This window comes from Ctenopharyngodon idella, chromosome 6 (assembly GCF_019924925.1).
Source record: "Ctenopharyngodon idella isolate HZGC_01 chromosome 6, HZGC01, whole genome shotgun sequence".
NCBI classification, from domain to species: domain Eukaryota; kingdom Metazoa; phylum Chordata; class Actinopteri; order Cypriniformes; family Xenocyprididae; genus Ctenopharyngodon; species Ctenopharyngodon idella.
In genome coordinates this window covers 15,712,353-15,729,452 of record NC_067225.1, presented here as the reverse complement: position 1 = coordinate 15,729,452, position 17,100 = coordinate 15,712,353, and the positions used below count along the sequence as shown (strand labels likewise).

General features: G+C 37.5%; 1 protein-coding gene across 1 annotated transcript; it reads left to right on the top strand.

Moving 5' to 3' along the window:
• Positions 1 to 3,647: 3,647 nt before the first annotated feature.
• Positions 3,648 to 13,635, top strand: scinla (scinderin like a). Its single transcript, XM_051897718.1, has 17 exons — positions 3,648 to 3,870; positions 5,492 to 5,677; positions 5,818 to 5,972; positions 6,749 to 6,910; positions 7,014 to 7,169; positions 7,816 to 7,905; positions 8,021 to 8,153; positions 8,275 to 8,363; positions 8,445 to 8,660; positions 9,644 to 9,777; positions 9,890 to 9,980; positions 11,204 to 11,374; positions 11,473 to 11,647; positions 11,783 to 11,898; positions 11,991 to 12,068; positions 12,620 to 12,680; positions 12,901 to 13,635. Exons 2-17 carry the CDS (start codon positions 5,497 to 5,499, stop codon positions 13,059 to 13,061), a joined length of 2,169 nt encoding a protein of 722 aa, XP_051753678.1. The 5' UTR covers positions 3,648 to 3,870; positions 5,492 to 5,496; the 3' UTR covers positions 13,062 to 13,635.
• Positions 13,636 to 17,100: the final 3,465 nt, after the last annotated feature.

Below are 17,100 nucleotides of genomic sequence, written 5' to 3'. Positions count from 1 at the left end.
TGACCAGAAAAATGTAACAGTAACAATGACATCCTGAATTAAAGTGTAGCCAAATATAATTACAAAACATAAAAGCCTGCTATTCATTGATGCAATGTGCTAAAAAGTGTATTAAACAATGAATTATAAAATGCAGTTATACCTGTAGGGTTACTTTTATTTATGCAGCAACAGCTCTGTTGACACCCACTATTGTAGTCATTGGAAACATTTGTTTGTGCCTGTGGTTAGAGGAAAGACTTTGTATCATTGCAGTACCAGCTTCAAGAGACACTTGTTACAGCTTCCTTAAACAGGAAGTTATAAGGATAAGTTATAAAAACTGGTCTTGATACACATTAAACACTTCAGAGTTGTGGTTTTGTTTTGTAGTTCTGCATACTCTAGCTGTATTTCAACATTTAAATATTAAGAAATAAGGAATACAAAGTGCAAAGTACAAAATTTCTGTAAAGTTGGCTGCACTTTATTTTAAGGTGATGTTGTTACAGTAATTACACAAATAGGTACTGAGTAATTTTAATTAACTACATGTACTTACTATAGGGCTAAGTTTATGGTCTGGTTTAGGGTTAGTTACTTGTGATTATGCAAAATGTACTGTTATTACTACAGTAAAACATGTAACTAGCTCACCTTACCTCTGTATTTAATAGTACTGTTTTAAAACTTTGATAATCTTAACAAAGACAAAGTATAAAGTAAATAGAAAACCATTTTAATATTAATTGTGTGAAAAAAAAACAAAAAACAAAAAAACATTCCATACATTAAACATAAATAATGACTCAGTTGTTGTCACAGTCTCACTTGGTTTGGACTTTGTTTCAGTTTGCACTGTTCCCCTGTTGAGTTTGTTGCCATGGTTGTTCATATGATTCATCAGTCAGTTTAGATGTGTGTCATTAATTATCCTTGTTTGCCTGTGTACTTAAGTTCCTCTGTTTCTGTTCATTGCTGTCAAGTGTCGTCTATGGTTAAGTTGCAGGGAGAATACAGTTCTCTGTTTGTGGATATACCTGTGGATTTATTAAAGACTTCCTGTTTATCTTCATCTTCGTGTTCATAATGCATTCACAACACAGCGGTGTGACAGTTGGGGTGTCATTTCCACCAGCAACATTTATGTCACTAATGCCTTTTTTAGTGTACTTTACTAAGGCTGTTTCAAGAGCATTCTTGATTAAATATTATATGATTAAATACTATATGTTTGAGGAAAATATGGAAAACTTGCAAAAACAGTGAAAATATAATTTACTTGTATATTTAGGACACTAATGCTAGCTAATAGGTTAGCCTTCACAAAACAAAGGAGCCGTTTTAATCAAATATTTTAATCAAATATATTTAAAAATGTGCATGTTTAAAGTAATTTCCTCCACCATCATTTCCACCACAGTATATGATCAAACCAAAAGCATAGTGGAAATGATATTGTATTTGTTCAGAATGACAACAATAGCAAAATGTCTATGATACATGTAATGTTAGATGTTGTTAGTGGACAAATTGCATGAGTATGAAAAGGTTACGGTAACACTTTATTTCAAAAGTCGGTAACACTTTAGAATACTGATCCTTCATTAATGAATAACTACACAGGAACAAATGAGTAATGCATTGTTAACACTCTAGTAACTACTATTAACTAAAGAGAAACTTTAGTTAAAAGTCCATTTTAGACATTCTGCTAACTAACTAACTACTATGTCAACTAACTCTCATTAGAGACAGTAGTAGACTGTAAAGTGTTAGGGTTAGTGTTAGTTGCAAAGTTACTTATAGTCAGCAGAATGTCTGTTGGGGGACCATCAAAATAAAGTTTTAGCAGATATTAGTCTACTATAGCCTACTCTAATGAGTTAGTTGACATGTAGTTGCAAAGTTACTGATGTCTATGTGCTACATTACTATATTTAGTAATGTCTATGTCTAACTATGTGCCCATAATTTTGGCCCTGTGGACAAAAATCTGTTTTATGCATAATTGTGAGCACTGTGTTTCTGCAATGGAAAACAGCCATAGACAGTTGAGGAAACACCACTACAAGACTAACTTTAGCACGGAGAGCCTGTGACTCTGACTCACTCTGACTCACTCACTCCACTCCAGGTCATGCCACTCCTCCTGTTATTCTCTCATTTTACAGTCCTCATGTCAGACTTTAATGTTTTAAATCCACAGGCCTACTTTTGAGCAAATCTTTAGGCAGATTTCACCTTGAGCTTTCCGAACCTCAAGAGATGCACCTATGATTTCTTTACCCTTCACTTTATGGAATGCCTGAGAAATCCTACTTGGTAGCTTCATAACCCAAAAGCATATTCAGACAAAGCACAGGGCATTACATGGTGGATCTGATGAGAATATTAAATAGAAAGCTTGGGCGCTCAATGGTGTCTTGATGGAATATTTCAGATTCTCTAGTATATTACATTAAACCTTACATGCTTTTTGTTGCCAAAGGTTTCTGCCAGCTGCTATGAGGTAGATTCACAGGTCTGCAGGTGTAGCAGAGCTCTGAGAAGGCCTTAAGATTGTAATGACATTGGAGAGCTATGAGGGTTGGGTGGAGAAGTGTAGAAAAATACAAGAGCAGGGTAGCCGCCCACATATTGTCAGAGAGCGTTATGGAGGGAATGACTGACATGGGGAAGAGTGAATTGTTAGCTGTACTGTGAATTTAAATGTGCATTAAGCACAAACAAATAGACCTGACTGGAGCTATAATTACATGAAAGGTGTGGTCATATTTTCACTGAGGACAGAATGCCACCTCACTGGAAATATGTGTTGTGTGCTTAACCTTAAATGTGGGAACAATTCAACTACCAACTGCAAAAATAATGTTGAATGATTACTGTACATTGAACGCATAATGCATATTATGTCAATAAATCAAGGGAAAATAGAAGAGTTGAACACCTTTCTTTGTCCTTTGCATGCACTAAAATGCGTTTATAATATGTTTTTACACAGTCTTTGAGATATTTACAATTCTGTTCCTCAAAATAGATGACATGAATCACACATTTAAATTACATTATTACATTTCTTTTGTATTGTGCATTATGAATAATGTATTTGACATTGACATGGAATGCACAAGAAAATAAACACTGAACTTTATCTATGCTTATATGTGATGAGCCTTTTAAAGTGTGCAACACCACATTTGAGCATTGTGTGCCTACATATACCTAAATTTGTAAATAGGCTATTGTGTAGCTGTGCATCATGCAAATGGGAATGATGAAATACACTGAATACGAAATCATTTTTGGGAAGTTGGCATGTCCTGCAGTCTTACAGTTTTTCAAGCAGCATTTTGCAATTTTTTAATAGGCTATTTACTAATATTATAAATAAAAAATGCACAATATACAAATATATATTCCCTTTCACATTCACATCAGTTTTAACCTAAAATCTAAAATAAAAAAAATGCTATGCATCAAGTGCGTATATTGTCGTTTTTAATTGCCTGCTGCAACCACCATATAGTTTTATAATGCATTTAATTGTATCATGTATGCAATGTATGTTCCACTGTTCTGTGTCTATGTAAGAAAAAAGAATAAGGCGTAATGCTGCTTTATGGTGTGATTTGGTTTGGGGGAGTGAGATGACTTCGTGCCATAAAGTTGCATAATGTGGATTTTAGAGATCAGCCTCAGGGGGAAGAGAAACAGAGAGTGTCATTGGCTGAGGACTCGCATCTGCCTCACCCCTGAAAATACGGCAGATCATTTAAAGTCGGCTTGCATCCATTGAAACTTGTGAAACTGAATCTGGACTAAACCAGGAGCAGCTTCTCAAACCAGATCTGTCTTCATCGCCTTCTGTGCATTTCTCTGACCAGTAAGGTAAGGAAACTAAACAACCATCACTTTTAGTTCCGTAGGCTACTTCATTGAGTCTCCGAAAGACAGCTGCGTTCAGAATAAACTATGTTAGCATTTCTCTGGGTCATCACTTTATATATATGTAACTTTCTGGAGTCTTTATATGGTCTTTCACGGTAGCGAATTTTATTTCTTTGTTTGCATTTTATAGGCTACGCAGATCCCCGCTTTATGACGTAAAGTGGAGCACAGGAAATAACAGTTTCTCTATAAACGTAGACGTGGAGTCCTGCAGTCCATTTTCATACTGCTTTGTCTATATTTAGCCTACAACAAATTTATAGTTGCCATTATTGTTTTGTACTTTGCAGACATCTGTATCATGCGCGGCACTTTTACAAACTTAAAGCTAATACATAACAAATAAAAATACATGCTAAATGTGCATGTAGACTTTTATAATTTTTTTTTATTATTATTATTATTAAAAAAGCCTAATAGTTCTTATTTAATTGATTTGTTTTAATTCAAAATCCCGGCTAGAACTTTAATATGTGGGCGTGTCCATTCAAACACGGACTTAAAGCCGTTACAATAATAGGTAACAATACTTTCCATTAAAAAGTTAGGCATGCAACTCTTGTAAACAAAATTATTTAAATAAACGCATAAACGTCACTAATTAATCAAATGATGTAACTAATTTAGTCTACTTTTTATGTGTTTTAAGGGTTTATCTAACTAAATTTAAAGTGGTTGAAAAAGTACAATGAATTTATGACTGCAGGGTTTACATTTGCACTATGTGGCTTTGTTCATGTCACCTCTTATAGTAAATCATACTGTCAGATATCTCTTTTGATACCATGAATCTTTAGCTGGCAGATCTCATGCAAAATGTATGCTTTGCATAAAACTTTTCCCTGGTAAACTCAAAGGAACGGGGCATGCATGTCTGCCCACAGCTGTAATCATGCAGCATGACTCATTTGTTGACTGCCTCACCCTGCACACAACTTCAACTGAGTACATCCAGCCTACAGCTGATCAAATCTTCATGATTTTTTGCATGTAATTGAAAATATAAGCACATTCTCATGTAGTCCTCTGAGAATAAATGTGCCCGATGCTCCATGTGATGTTTTACTATGTGCATGCACACATTTGCCTCATATTTAAATAAAAAAGGTCTTTTGAATGAAATGGATGTTTACTTTCTTATAGATTATGTTTTGTTATAGAGTAGTAGTAGATGAAACCTTAGAGCTTAGCCTGTCATTTTTAATATGAGTAGTAAATAATGACACTTGGTATTCCAGTTTTTTTTTTTTTTTTTTTTTTTTTTTTAATCAGCCTATCTGACCGCACACTCACTTGCAAATACTTTATTATCCAACATCCATAACACTGGATAATAAAGTATTTGCAAGTTAGTGTGCGGTCAAATCTCATTCATACAGATTTATTTTCTGACCTGCACCTCTGATGGTGTGCGTTTGTCTGAGTTTTTTGAATTAATTAATTTATTTATTTTTATCACCCTCCCAGTAGTTACCAACTTCAGACCATTAGGTCTTAGAATTGTTTGGATTTTCCAAAAAAAAGTTTCATAGTTCAGCCCCAGCATTCTTGTATGTTCCAGGAATCATGGTTTTCCACAAGGAGTTCCAGAATGCAGGTAAAGAGCCTGGTCTGCAGATTTGGAGAATAGAGAAGATGGACCTGAAACCGGTCCCCAAACAGCTCCATGGAAACTTCTTCACTGGAGATGCCTATGTTGTCCTTAACACCACTTCTGCTCCATCCTACAGTCTCCACATGTGGTTGGGTGAGTAGAAGTAACTACATTTAATAATTTAAACCTTTGCCAAATTTCTAATATGCCAACCCCCCCCCAGGGTGTGTACAGAAACACACCCTGACGCTGTTTTTATTTAGGATATTTGTCTGTGTCTGTTTGAACGACAGGTAATGAGTGCTCTCAGGATGAGGGTGGAGCTGCCGCCATCTTTGCTATGCAGCTGGACGATCATCTGGGTGGAGCACCAGTCCAATACCGTGAGGTTCAAAACAATGAATCTGTCACCTTCCTTGGCTACTTTAAAACTGGAATTAAGTACAAGGTAATAATAACCCTTACAGATATCTGACTGAAAAAACAAACCCAGATCTGTCATACTTGTTGCTAAATCTGACAAATGGGTCATTTTAGTAACATGCTTAATTTTACATTCAGTGCTCCATTATAACCCACACTTTTTCTCACTGGAGATGTATTATTGTGTTTTAGTCAAAAATATGCTGTCAGAAGAATATAATTTAATCTCTGCTGGTGCTACTGTATGTTACATTTCAGTCATTTCTATAAAATAAAGCTTCTTTGACTGAAAGTTAATTAAGGTCAATGGGTAACAGCAAGGACCAAAAATTTAAGAATTTGTCACTGAAATCCTATATTGATGGACCACTATTGCAAAAAAATAATGTGGATGCATCAACATCAATGTTTATGGTGGTTAATGTTTTTTTTTTTTTTTTTCTACAGATAACAAATTTGTTTATGTAAGAGGATCTCACAAACCACATTCAAATCAGTAGTGAAATCTGAATGTTTTTCCCTTGCAAATATCTGCCATATTGTGGCAGGTTTGATGTACTTTTTCTCTGAGATAGTTTTAATAATTTAGAAATAAGAATGGATCCAGCATAAAATTTCATAGTGTATTGCTTTGATAAATATTCCTTTGCTCCCTTTTACAAATGTGAAATTTTCCCTTTCAGATTAAGTGCATTTTACTTTTTGCTATAATGCCATTTACAATTAATTTTCTGTGTATCAGGAGAATTTTTTTTAATTGTAATGTGAGAGCCTTAAGACATTTCTTTTCCCACTTCACAGCAAGGTGGTGTGGCCTCTGGGTTCCAGCATGTGGTGACCAATGACATGAACGTGAAGCGTCTGCTTCACATTAAAGGACGACGTGCCATTCGCGCCACTGAGGTCAATATGTCTTGGGCCAGCTTCAATCATGGAGACTGCTTCATCATTGATCTTGGCAAGGTTAGAAATACATGGGGTGAAGTGATTAATCAGTCTCTTTAGTGCTGTCCTTTTGAGAAATCCAAAATTCCCAACCTCACAACTCATATTATGATTTTCCTAGGACATCTACCAATGGTGTGGGAGTGAATGCAACCGTTTTGAGCGGTTGAAAGCCTCTGAGGTGGCAATCAGCATTCGTGATAATGAGAGAAATGGGCGCGCCAGTCTGCAAATTGTTGAGGATGGTTTTGAGCCAAAGGATGTCCTGAGTACTTCGGTCAGTGCTGGCATGTTTCAGAGTCTTTATTTGATGGAACACAAATAAAACATGGGTTAGAGTGAGATCAGTAACAGCACTGACCTTCTTGATCAGTTTGTTCTGGCTTTTTGAATTGTAAACTAAGGATACTGGTGACCATGAACTGTTCTACTGCACACCTTGAAAGAGTTTATAATTTTCTCCAATTATCATAGACCATCTTTTTAGCTAATGAAACAGGTTTCAGTAATACAAAAAAAGACATCAACACAACAAAGAAACAGAGACACTAGATAAATTAAAACAGAAAGAATCGGTAAACATTCACAGGCACATTTATTCAAGGGAATTTACAGTGTATTCAAGTTCATGCATTCTCTGGGAATTGAACTCATGGCCTTAGCATTGTTAGCACCATGCTCTAGTGTTTAAGGTACAGAAACACTCAAAGAAAGCTGGAATAAGTTTGTCACGGTAAATATTAGTAAACGGTAAATATTTAAGGGAACTAGTGTTGCAGTCAGCATAGAATGCCAGTTCATCTGGTTTTAATTTTTACTTTTTGCTTGAGGTTCTGCATAATATTTTTTTTTTTTGTATCCTGAGTTGACCGCTGCCATGGAGAAAACTGGTGGAAACTCTTATTGTGTTTGTTTATTTTTAGGGTCTTGGGCCCAAGCCCAACATCCCAGCAGGAAGTCCTGATGATGAGACGACCGACAGAAGCAATCAGAAAAAGGGCTCACTCTACATGGTACATTTATGTATTATGCACATATCAAAGTTACCACGAGCACTGTATTATGCAAACTGTGTAGTATTCATGACATTTTATAAATGTATGCATTTGTGCGTTTTGAATGGGTTAGGTATCAGATGCTGCAGGCTCAATGAAGACATCTCTGGTGTCCCAGAGCAGCCCTTTCAAACAGGCGATGCTTTCTCCCTCCGAATGCTACATCCTGGACAATGGAGTGGACAGCAAGATCTTTCTTTGGAAAGGTATGGTCAAATTTTATTTTGAAGTCCTTATATTACATATATATTAATTAAAGCTGCAAAGTGAAATATATACCTTAAATGGCTGCTTACTGACAATTTCATTGCCATTTTAACATCTCAGGACCGAGTGCAAACACTGAAGAACGTAAGTCAGCCATGAAGGTCGCAGAGCAGTTTATCAAAGACAAGAACTACCCCAAAAACACACAGGTATGAGATTCTAGCCTGTTCATGGAAGTAGATTAAGTAGAAGACAAATTCTAACCAGTCTATCTAACTTTTTGTCATCAGATCCAGGTTATGCCAGCTGGAAGTGAGACCACACTGTTCAAACAGTTCTTTAGTAACTGGAAGGATAAGGATCAAACCACAGGTCCAGGCCAGGCCTACAGCATTGGCCGCATTGCCCGTGTTTCGCAGGTTCCCTTTGACGCCTCCAGTCTGCACTCCAACAAAACAATGGCTGCTCAGCACGGTATGGTGGATGATGGCTCTGGCAAGGTTCAGGTAAAAATACTGATGCTCATCACCCCAAGGTGATCATCATAAACCCAGAGAAGAATTAAGGCCTGTTCACACCACGAACGATAACTATATTGATAACGATAACTATATTAGCGTCTACACCAATGCACGATAACATTGTTTATTATAAGTATGCGCTGCAGTTATGTCATCTGCCGCTTTTAAATGCTTAAGCTCTTCAAAGTCAGGTGGATTCTGATTGGCTGTTTTTATTGTTCATCAGCTAGGAAAAAATCATTACGAAAGTGATTCCAACAATGTTTCTTTGTGACATTATTGTTATAATTGTGATCTGGATTCTGCTATTCTTTTATATTTAGTACAATTATTTGGTGTGAATGGGCCTTTAGTGTTTTTGAGCCAGGAATTGTCTCAGGAATTGCTTATGGGTTTTTAGAATTACGTTTTCAATTTAAAGGTGCAGTCACATTACAGAAATTTTGTTGAAATTTTGTGGGCAAAAATGTTTATTGTTCATTGTCAACAGTGTAGCAATGTATGAAGCACAGTTCACACAGAAGTCACTTTCAAAACAAGCAGCTTTCTGTTGGTGAACGCAATAAATTCACGTGGGGAAATCTTTCGCCCTCGGGCGTATTTCCAGATACCACAGATTTCTATTGAAATGACTCGATTTCCTTCATGAAAATCTTTGGTTAACATTGCTTGAAGAGACTTTAAAGTAATTTGTTCTACAACATGTCAAACCTGATTTTGAAGTTGCTAAATAAATATTGATGAATAAGACAGGTTCTAAAACTTATGTATCAAGCTGTTAGCATAAATTGCTAATGCTAGTATAACATTTATTTAAAGTTAACTACAAACTCATAAATGAAGCACTATTCTAAAGACCCATTCAAAATGGCTTAACTATAGTTGCTTAAAATTCAAGATTACTGTTGATTTTATTGTTAACTACAACACTGCACATGTATGAAGTCCATTGCTCTGGACCTCGGCAGATATGGCGCGTCGAGGGTGGGGATAAAGTTCCTGTGGACCCTTCTAGCTATGGGCAGTTTTATGGTGGAGACTGTTATCTGATTCTCTACACCTATCGCCAAGGAAGCAGAGAGCAACACATTATCTACACCTGGTAAGTCAAGACAGTCACAGGATGACATGCCGGTAACCACCTGATTAGCCAATATTTACACAATCAAGTCAATGTTTAATATTCTAATTAGATTTATTGATTTTCTTATCAGGCAAGGACTGAAGTGTACACAAGATGAGCTGGCTGCCTCAGCTTTTCTAACTGTCAAGCTGGATGATTCCATGGGCGGTTCCCCTGTCCAGGTACTACCAAACACAGGCCTAATTTCTTGAGTCTGGTCATTATTCCATGTTTAAATGTAGGGCTGCTCAAATATTATAAAAATCAAAATTGTCCATTATTATATTAATATAGATGTCAAGTAATTGTCATTTTTTTATTTACCTTATTGATTATAATGGGAGTTTTCTAGTTTGGTCATACTGCTCACTTGTAGTATATATTGGGTATTATGCTGTCTACTTTTCAATTGAGCGGAGCAAAATAGTCTGATGCTTTTCACTTTGATTCTAAAATGTCTTTGTTTCTAGGCATACACAATATATCTGTACCATGCTGCTATCATTTGCAGCACTTCCCTTCAAAAGTTTAGAGTTGTTAAGATTTTTTTATTTTTTTGAAATAAGTCTCTTATGCTGAACAATGCTATTTGATCTAACAAACAGTAAATCAGTAATATTTAAAATATTACATTTTCATAAATTGTAATTATAGAAGTGTTTTCTATTTTAATATATTTTAAAATGTAATTTGTAACTGTGATGGCAAAGAGGAATTTTTAGCATCATTACTCCGGTCTTCAGTGTCACATGATCCTTCAGTAATCATTTTAATGTGGTGATTTGATGCTCAAGAAACATTTCTTATTATCACTGTTGAAAACATTTATGCTGCTTAATATTTTTGAGAAAACCGTGATACATTTCAACTCATTCAGCTTTGATAAGTTAAAAGTTCAAAAGAACAGCATTTATTTGAAATATAAATATTTTGTATTATGAAAGTCTTTACCATCACTTTTGTTCAATTTAATATATCCTTGCTGAATAAAAGTATTAATTTTCTTAAAAACAAAAACAAAAAAACAAAACAAAAAAAAACAAACAAACCTTTAAACAGCAGTGCATATTGGTTGAAATTAAATATATATATATATATATATTTTTTTTTTTAATAATAATTCATTTTTAAATTAATTTGCCATCATCTAATGCTCACTTAAAGGTAATCTTTAAAAAGAATTAACTAATAATATAAAATAATTACTTACATTGGTCAAACTAAAAAAAAATGTAAATGAAATGCTGCAATCTTAAATATTTGTAAATAATTTTACAATCTTAAATATTTTTCAGAGAAATGATGCATCTCTAGTTTCCATTTTTATAAAGGATTTCTTGTTTTTTTATAAAATTAAATAACAAGGTCTACTTGATTTAGAATTCACTGTTATATCACCCTGCAGGTACGTGTCACTCAGGGCCAGGAACCGGCCCATTTGATGAGTCTGTTCAAGGGGAAACCCATGGTCATCCACATGGGTGGGACTTCACGTAAAGGTGGTCAGAGTCAGGCTGGCAGCACACGCCTCTTCCACATCCGCCAGAGCTCCACCCGTGCATCACGCGCTGTGGAGGTCGGTGATGGCGAAAAACACATATGTGGACACAGTCAGGAATGACCATCAGGCAATAATCTTCCTCTCTGACACTTTCTGTTTCTCTTCTCACCCAGGTGGAACCTTCTGCATCTAAACTGAACACTAATGATGTGTTTGTGCTGAAGTTTCCTGACGGCCTGTTTCTGTGGAAAGGAGTGGCCGCTTCAGAGGAAGAAATGGCTGCTGCAAAATACGTCTGCAGCTTCCTTGGAGGCAGTGTTACGGAAATTTCAGAGGGCAAAGAGCCGGGTGGGTGTCTGCCTTTTATAAATGTTCAGACACTGTAATGTATACAGTTAAAAGGCATTCCTAACCTAATCACGTTTCCTGTTACTTTGAACTGATTGGTCAGTTTTATCTCTTTTGTCTCTTTGCTCCTTTTAGCTGCGTTTTGGTCTGCTTTGGGTGGAAAGAAGGACTATCAGACCTCTAAAAGTCTGCAGAAGAGTGTTAAACCTCCTCGTCTGTTTGGCTGCTCCAACAAGACTGGACGTCTAATTGTGAGTTAACATAGATGGAATTTGCAACTAGTTCAATTTTCTTTGTTAAATGGCTGCATTCACTTTACTATACCTCTCCTATTCAATTTCAGGCTGAGGAAGTTCCTGGAGAGTTCACCCAGTCTGATTTGGCCACTGATGATGTCATGCTTCTGGATACCTGGGATCAGGTTAGCATTTGAAGTACTGATGACTTAAGTTTAAGTCAACATGAAATTGCAGTATGTTTAGAACACACATTAATTCTGTAATCTGATAAACTTCTGAGTGAAACAGTAAAAAGCAGGATGAGATGTTATCCATAATTATATGATTGGTTCTTGAAAAGTGGGTGTTACAAACCAGAATGGAGCACAGAATAAAGTTCAGTTATAGACCTTAATCAGGGTAGTGCCATATTTTAAAAACAGGAATGAAAACAAGGCTACAGTGCTTTCAGTGACTTGTACTGTTGTATACTAACATACATAGATTGTTAAAAAACTGTCAACAGACAAAAACTCCATAAAGCAGTTTTGAAAGTTGAATTGTGAAAATTACGTATACAGTGGAAAGTAATTATACAGTGGGTGCCATTGTAAAGACTGTATCTATCTATAGACAGTCTATCTCTCACAGCCTTGTTTTCATCTGTGTTAAATTTAATATGGCGTCTAATGTGACTAAGGTCTATTGCTGAACTATAAATGTAAGCTTCAATTTTTGAATCTTCTTCCCTTAGATCTTTCTTTGGATTGGTAATGACGCCAACGAGGTAGAGAAGACTGGATCAGCTAACATAGGTATGTTAAGATGCTGAAGCACTTAAACAACATAATATTCCCTCATACCTATAAAAATTACAATTATATTTTTAGGAAAACTCAGTTAAGGCACCAAAAACCAAAATCTCAATTGGAACCGTACATATGTACCAATAATGGAGGATTAAGTTTGATTTAGCATTGGCACTGAATGTAATTCCTGATTGTTAAATGTCATAAAATGTTTCTTTGCCATCAGCTAAAGAATATGTGGACTCTGACCCCTCTGGTCGCCGTGGCACCCCAGTCATCACTATAAAGCAAGGCTTTGAGCCCCCAACCTTCACTGGCTGGTTCCAGGCTTGGGACTCAAAGATGTGGGACACAGACCCAATGGATCGCATCCGTGCTCGTTTCTAAAACACACAAACTACTATATACTTTTGCATAGCTTCCAGAATACTCACCTTGTGTGTTTCATGCATTGGTGGTCTGAAAGGGATGCGGAAGGAACACAAGATGCAAAAATACTGCATGATAAGCCACTATGTACCGTATTTTGCTACTATTAACGACTTTTTGCCTTGTTGTTTCTGTGCCTTTGCCTTGTTATACCTTTAAACTCTTTTATATATCTTTTTTTTGTATAATTCTGTATTCCAGTGATGTTTTCAACCACATGGTCATTATGATTTTTTTTTAAAAATGGCTATTAAAAGGAATGGAAAAGGAAAATGTAGATTTTTATATGCAAGACAACTTTTATTTGCAATTGACAATTCAACAGACTTAGTGCATTTGGATTATTAAAAACTGTACAAGTGAAACTGTACAAACTGTACAAGTGTATGGATAATGCATAAACATCACAAATATGCTAAATGAAATGTTATCTGAGAATATATTGTAGTTGCTAAAAGATTTTAATGTACCTCTACAATTATTCTGATTCACAGTATATAATAAAAAAACCTTCAAAAAACTATTGAGTTATGTGTTTGCTGATGTTGGAATTGTTTGAAGGGTCAATTATACACTACCGTTCAAAAGTTTGGGGCTAGTAAGATTGTTGGTTGCAGCAAGGAAAAGTAGTTGATGTAGGCTCTATACGCAGCAGTCACTTTTTTTTAACAATTTACATTTTTTAAATTTTAACAAACTAAAACAATAAACACGCAAAGAGAAAAACGAACTCAGGAGAATAACAACCAACTAAAAATAAATGAGAATGGACAAAGAATGACTCAAACTAAAGAAACTAAAGGGTTCAAAGGAACAGGTTTTGAGTCAATGTGTCATTATGGCAACAAATGAGAACATTCTAGAAACTATTATAAAAGTGTTACAAACTAAAAGTTCATTAAAAAAAAACACAAACCAAACTGAAAGTTACATAAATCCGCCTCCCAAAAGGCGCATACTCGCAGCATAAATATCCAAAACAGAGGAGGGAGTGGGTTTTGGAGGAGGATGAGGAACTGGAGACAGACCAGACCCTGGTGGAACTGATGGAGGAAGGAGCTAGAGAATAGATGATGGGAGGAGCCAGGGCGGAGATGATGGAGGGAGAACATGACTGAGGCAGGAGCCAGGAAACAACCTACAGCAGAGCCATCAGGACAAAGGTCCATGTCAGAACAAGTTGCCAGGGTGGAGTCATGAGCCCAACCGAGTGAGGTGAAGCCGAGAGAGATGAGACCCAGGCGAAATCCGATGGATGGAGGGACCGGGCGACACCGCAGGAATAGGAGGCTGTGGTGAAGTCAGTCAACGACTTACCAAGGCAGAGCAGGAGGGACGAGGGACCCCGGAGCAGGAAGGACGATGGTCCCAGGTGGAGACAAGGTGGAGCAGTCTGGTTGACGGGCAGAGCCGGAGGATCAACACTCCAAGGTGTAGCTGGGGATCTGGAAGCCCAAGGTGGATCCGAACAGCTGGGCGGAGCCACTGAAGAAAGAGCCGAGTGGCTGAAGGGAGCCAGTGGAGACAGACCAAGGAACTGGAAGGAGTTGATAGAATAGGAGGGAGTGGGAGGCTGGGCAGAACCATCAGTGACAAAGGAGACTTGGAGATGGGCAGAACCATCAGCAATGGGCTTGTTTGAATTAGTGCAGCGCTGCCCAGACCGATCGGCGGCTTACTTGAAGCAGTGCTTCCTGGTTAGAAATTATAGTCGAGTCCCAAAATAGATAAATAGCCCTGGATAAGATGCAGTAGGCATTTTTGAGGAAAAGTACTTCAAGTGTTGTTTCTATATGATTTTTAGGTGCTGAATCCATTTCTGCCGTATAACAAGTTGTAAACATCACTGTTTTGGCATAAACAATAAAAACAAAATGGCTGCCAAAAAAAATATTTTAATGCATTTATTGCAGTTTAAACATTAAACATTAGAATTAAACTGTGCATTCTCAGAATATTTAAACATGTAAACAATGAAAAAACAACATTAACATGAAAGGGACAGTTTTTAATGTTTAAATGGCTGCTGTAACTTTGAAATTTCAACAAAATCAAGCAACAATACTGTGATCACAAATATTCCAAAAGTTATTTGTTCATACAAGTATCATTGGACTTTCTGCATTTGCAAGATGCAGTGCATGGTTTAGGCTTGCAGCCGCATCGGGCTGTCTTGCACCCAGTGGTGCAGGCACAGGTGATTAACTCCTCACAGGCATCTGGAACTGGGGGTAGTGACATGAGTTGAGGAATAAGGGAATTCCCCTCTGTCTTCCATCCCATGGTTTCAGGGGGTGGCAGAACTGGCTGCTGCAAGTGGGCCTGCCGCCAGACCAAAGCCTGGAAGTGAGAGCGCTGAATGTGGAAGTAGAGAGCGTCTCTGGTTGGGGGCAGTCTTTCTATTGTCATGCCCTTGACAAACATGCTTGCTCGAACTTCATTGATATTATCAGCATCCTTTACACCATAGAGTTTGCAGAAAAACTGTTCTGCATTCTGAATGGTGTGGTCACTCAGTTCAGGACCTTCGCCAAGCCCTGTTAGTAGATGTGAATACTCTATGAAAACTTCCCAGCATGTCTTTTTGAATGTCCTGCAATGTATGAAGTTGAGTCACTCCCAGTGAGAGCATGGAAACCAGGAAGTAGCTCGAGGACCTGTGGCTCCATCTGCAGTTGTTCCACTACAGCATGAACTGGGACGTACTTTCTCTCCTTTGCTGTACCTGTCTTCATCCAGATCTTTTGGCATTGCATCATGTGGAAGTGGGCAATCAGCAGTACCAAGATGTCAGTGTCTCTTGCAGAGACAACAATTTTTGATGCTTTGCTTCTGATGCAGTGAAGAATAATTCTTGTGTCTGCTTCTTCATGTTTAGCTTCCAAGCTGTCAGTGTTAAGGGTTGTATTAGATGCTTCAACCCTCTCTTCACCACTGAAGCCACCTGCAGCAACTATAATCTTGGTGTCTGGTGCTCTCACAATCAGCTGTTGTGATAGAAAGCGAGCAAGGTCTGCCTTGTTGTCCTCGTGAGCGATAAAGTTCTCCCATTTTGTGGGAAGAGGTAAGTCTCTGCCCTCAACTGGTCTTCTGATTGCCACCAAGCCTCTTCCACGCCTTTTACGTGTTCCACTCTTGATTGAGTGTGTGTGGTAATGATCAAACAGAACATCAATTCGCTGGAACTGTGCTCCACTTCGGAGAACAGTTTCCACAAAGATGTCTGCCAGGTCTTCAAAAGTCTTTGCTTCTTGTGGCTTCCCAATAGCAATGACCAAAGCTTGACCATTAACGATAAGCATTGATTCGTCTTGTAGGTCTGTGGCACCAAGGTGGTTGGGACATGGAATGTCAGCAGTCAAGACCTTAGCAAATATCGCCTTTGAACCTGAACGAAGCTGCCCATTAACTTCTGCCAAGGACAGAGGTACAACGAATAGTTCATGCATCATAATACTTTTGAGGTTGACTGGGCATCCTGCCTCATATGCAGCAATGAGGTGCTGTAGAATGTTTGTCTACCTTGACAGTTTTTGCCTTCCCAGTGATTGGGTCTGACTGTTGAACTTCAAACAGGGAAGCAAAAGTCAAATACTTGTTCTTTTTCAGTTTGTCCCTGAAAGTGACTCTTCTCCCCTCAGATGGCAACAGCCTCTCCTCTACAAATGTATCCAGTTGACTTTGCCCTTTCTGTGTAGCTGTCAACAGCTCATCTTCAATATCCTGGGTGGCAAAGTCTTTGTTTGCAATGTTTTGCAGTGTCTGGGGCAGGTTAGCCGAAAAGAGATCAAATCTCTGCAATACTGCAAGCAAAGCATCTTCATCTATTGAGTCCTGCCTTTTGTGGTTTCATTGTGGATGTAGTCATCATCTGTATCCAGACCAAAGGCAACTTTTGTGTCATGGGCAAGATGGGATCAGAAGTTGAAAGACAGAGCCCATCTGCCAAGAGCTAAAGATGTCTTTGTGATACCAACAATTCCTCCTCCCTTTTTTC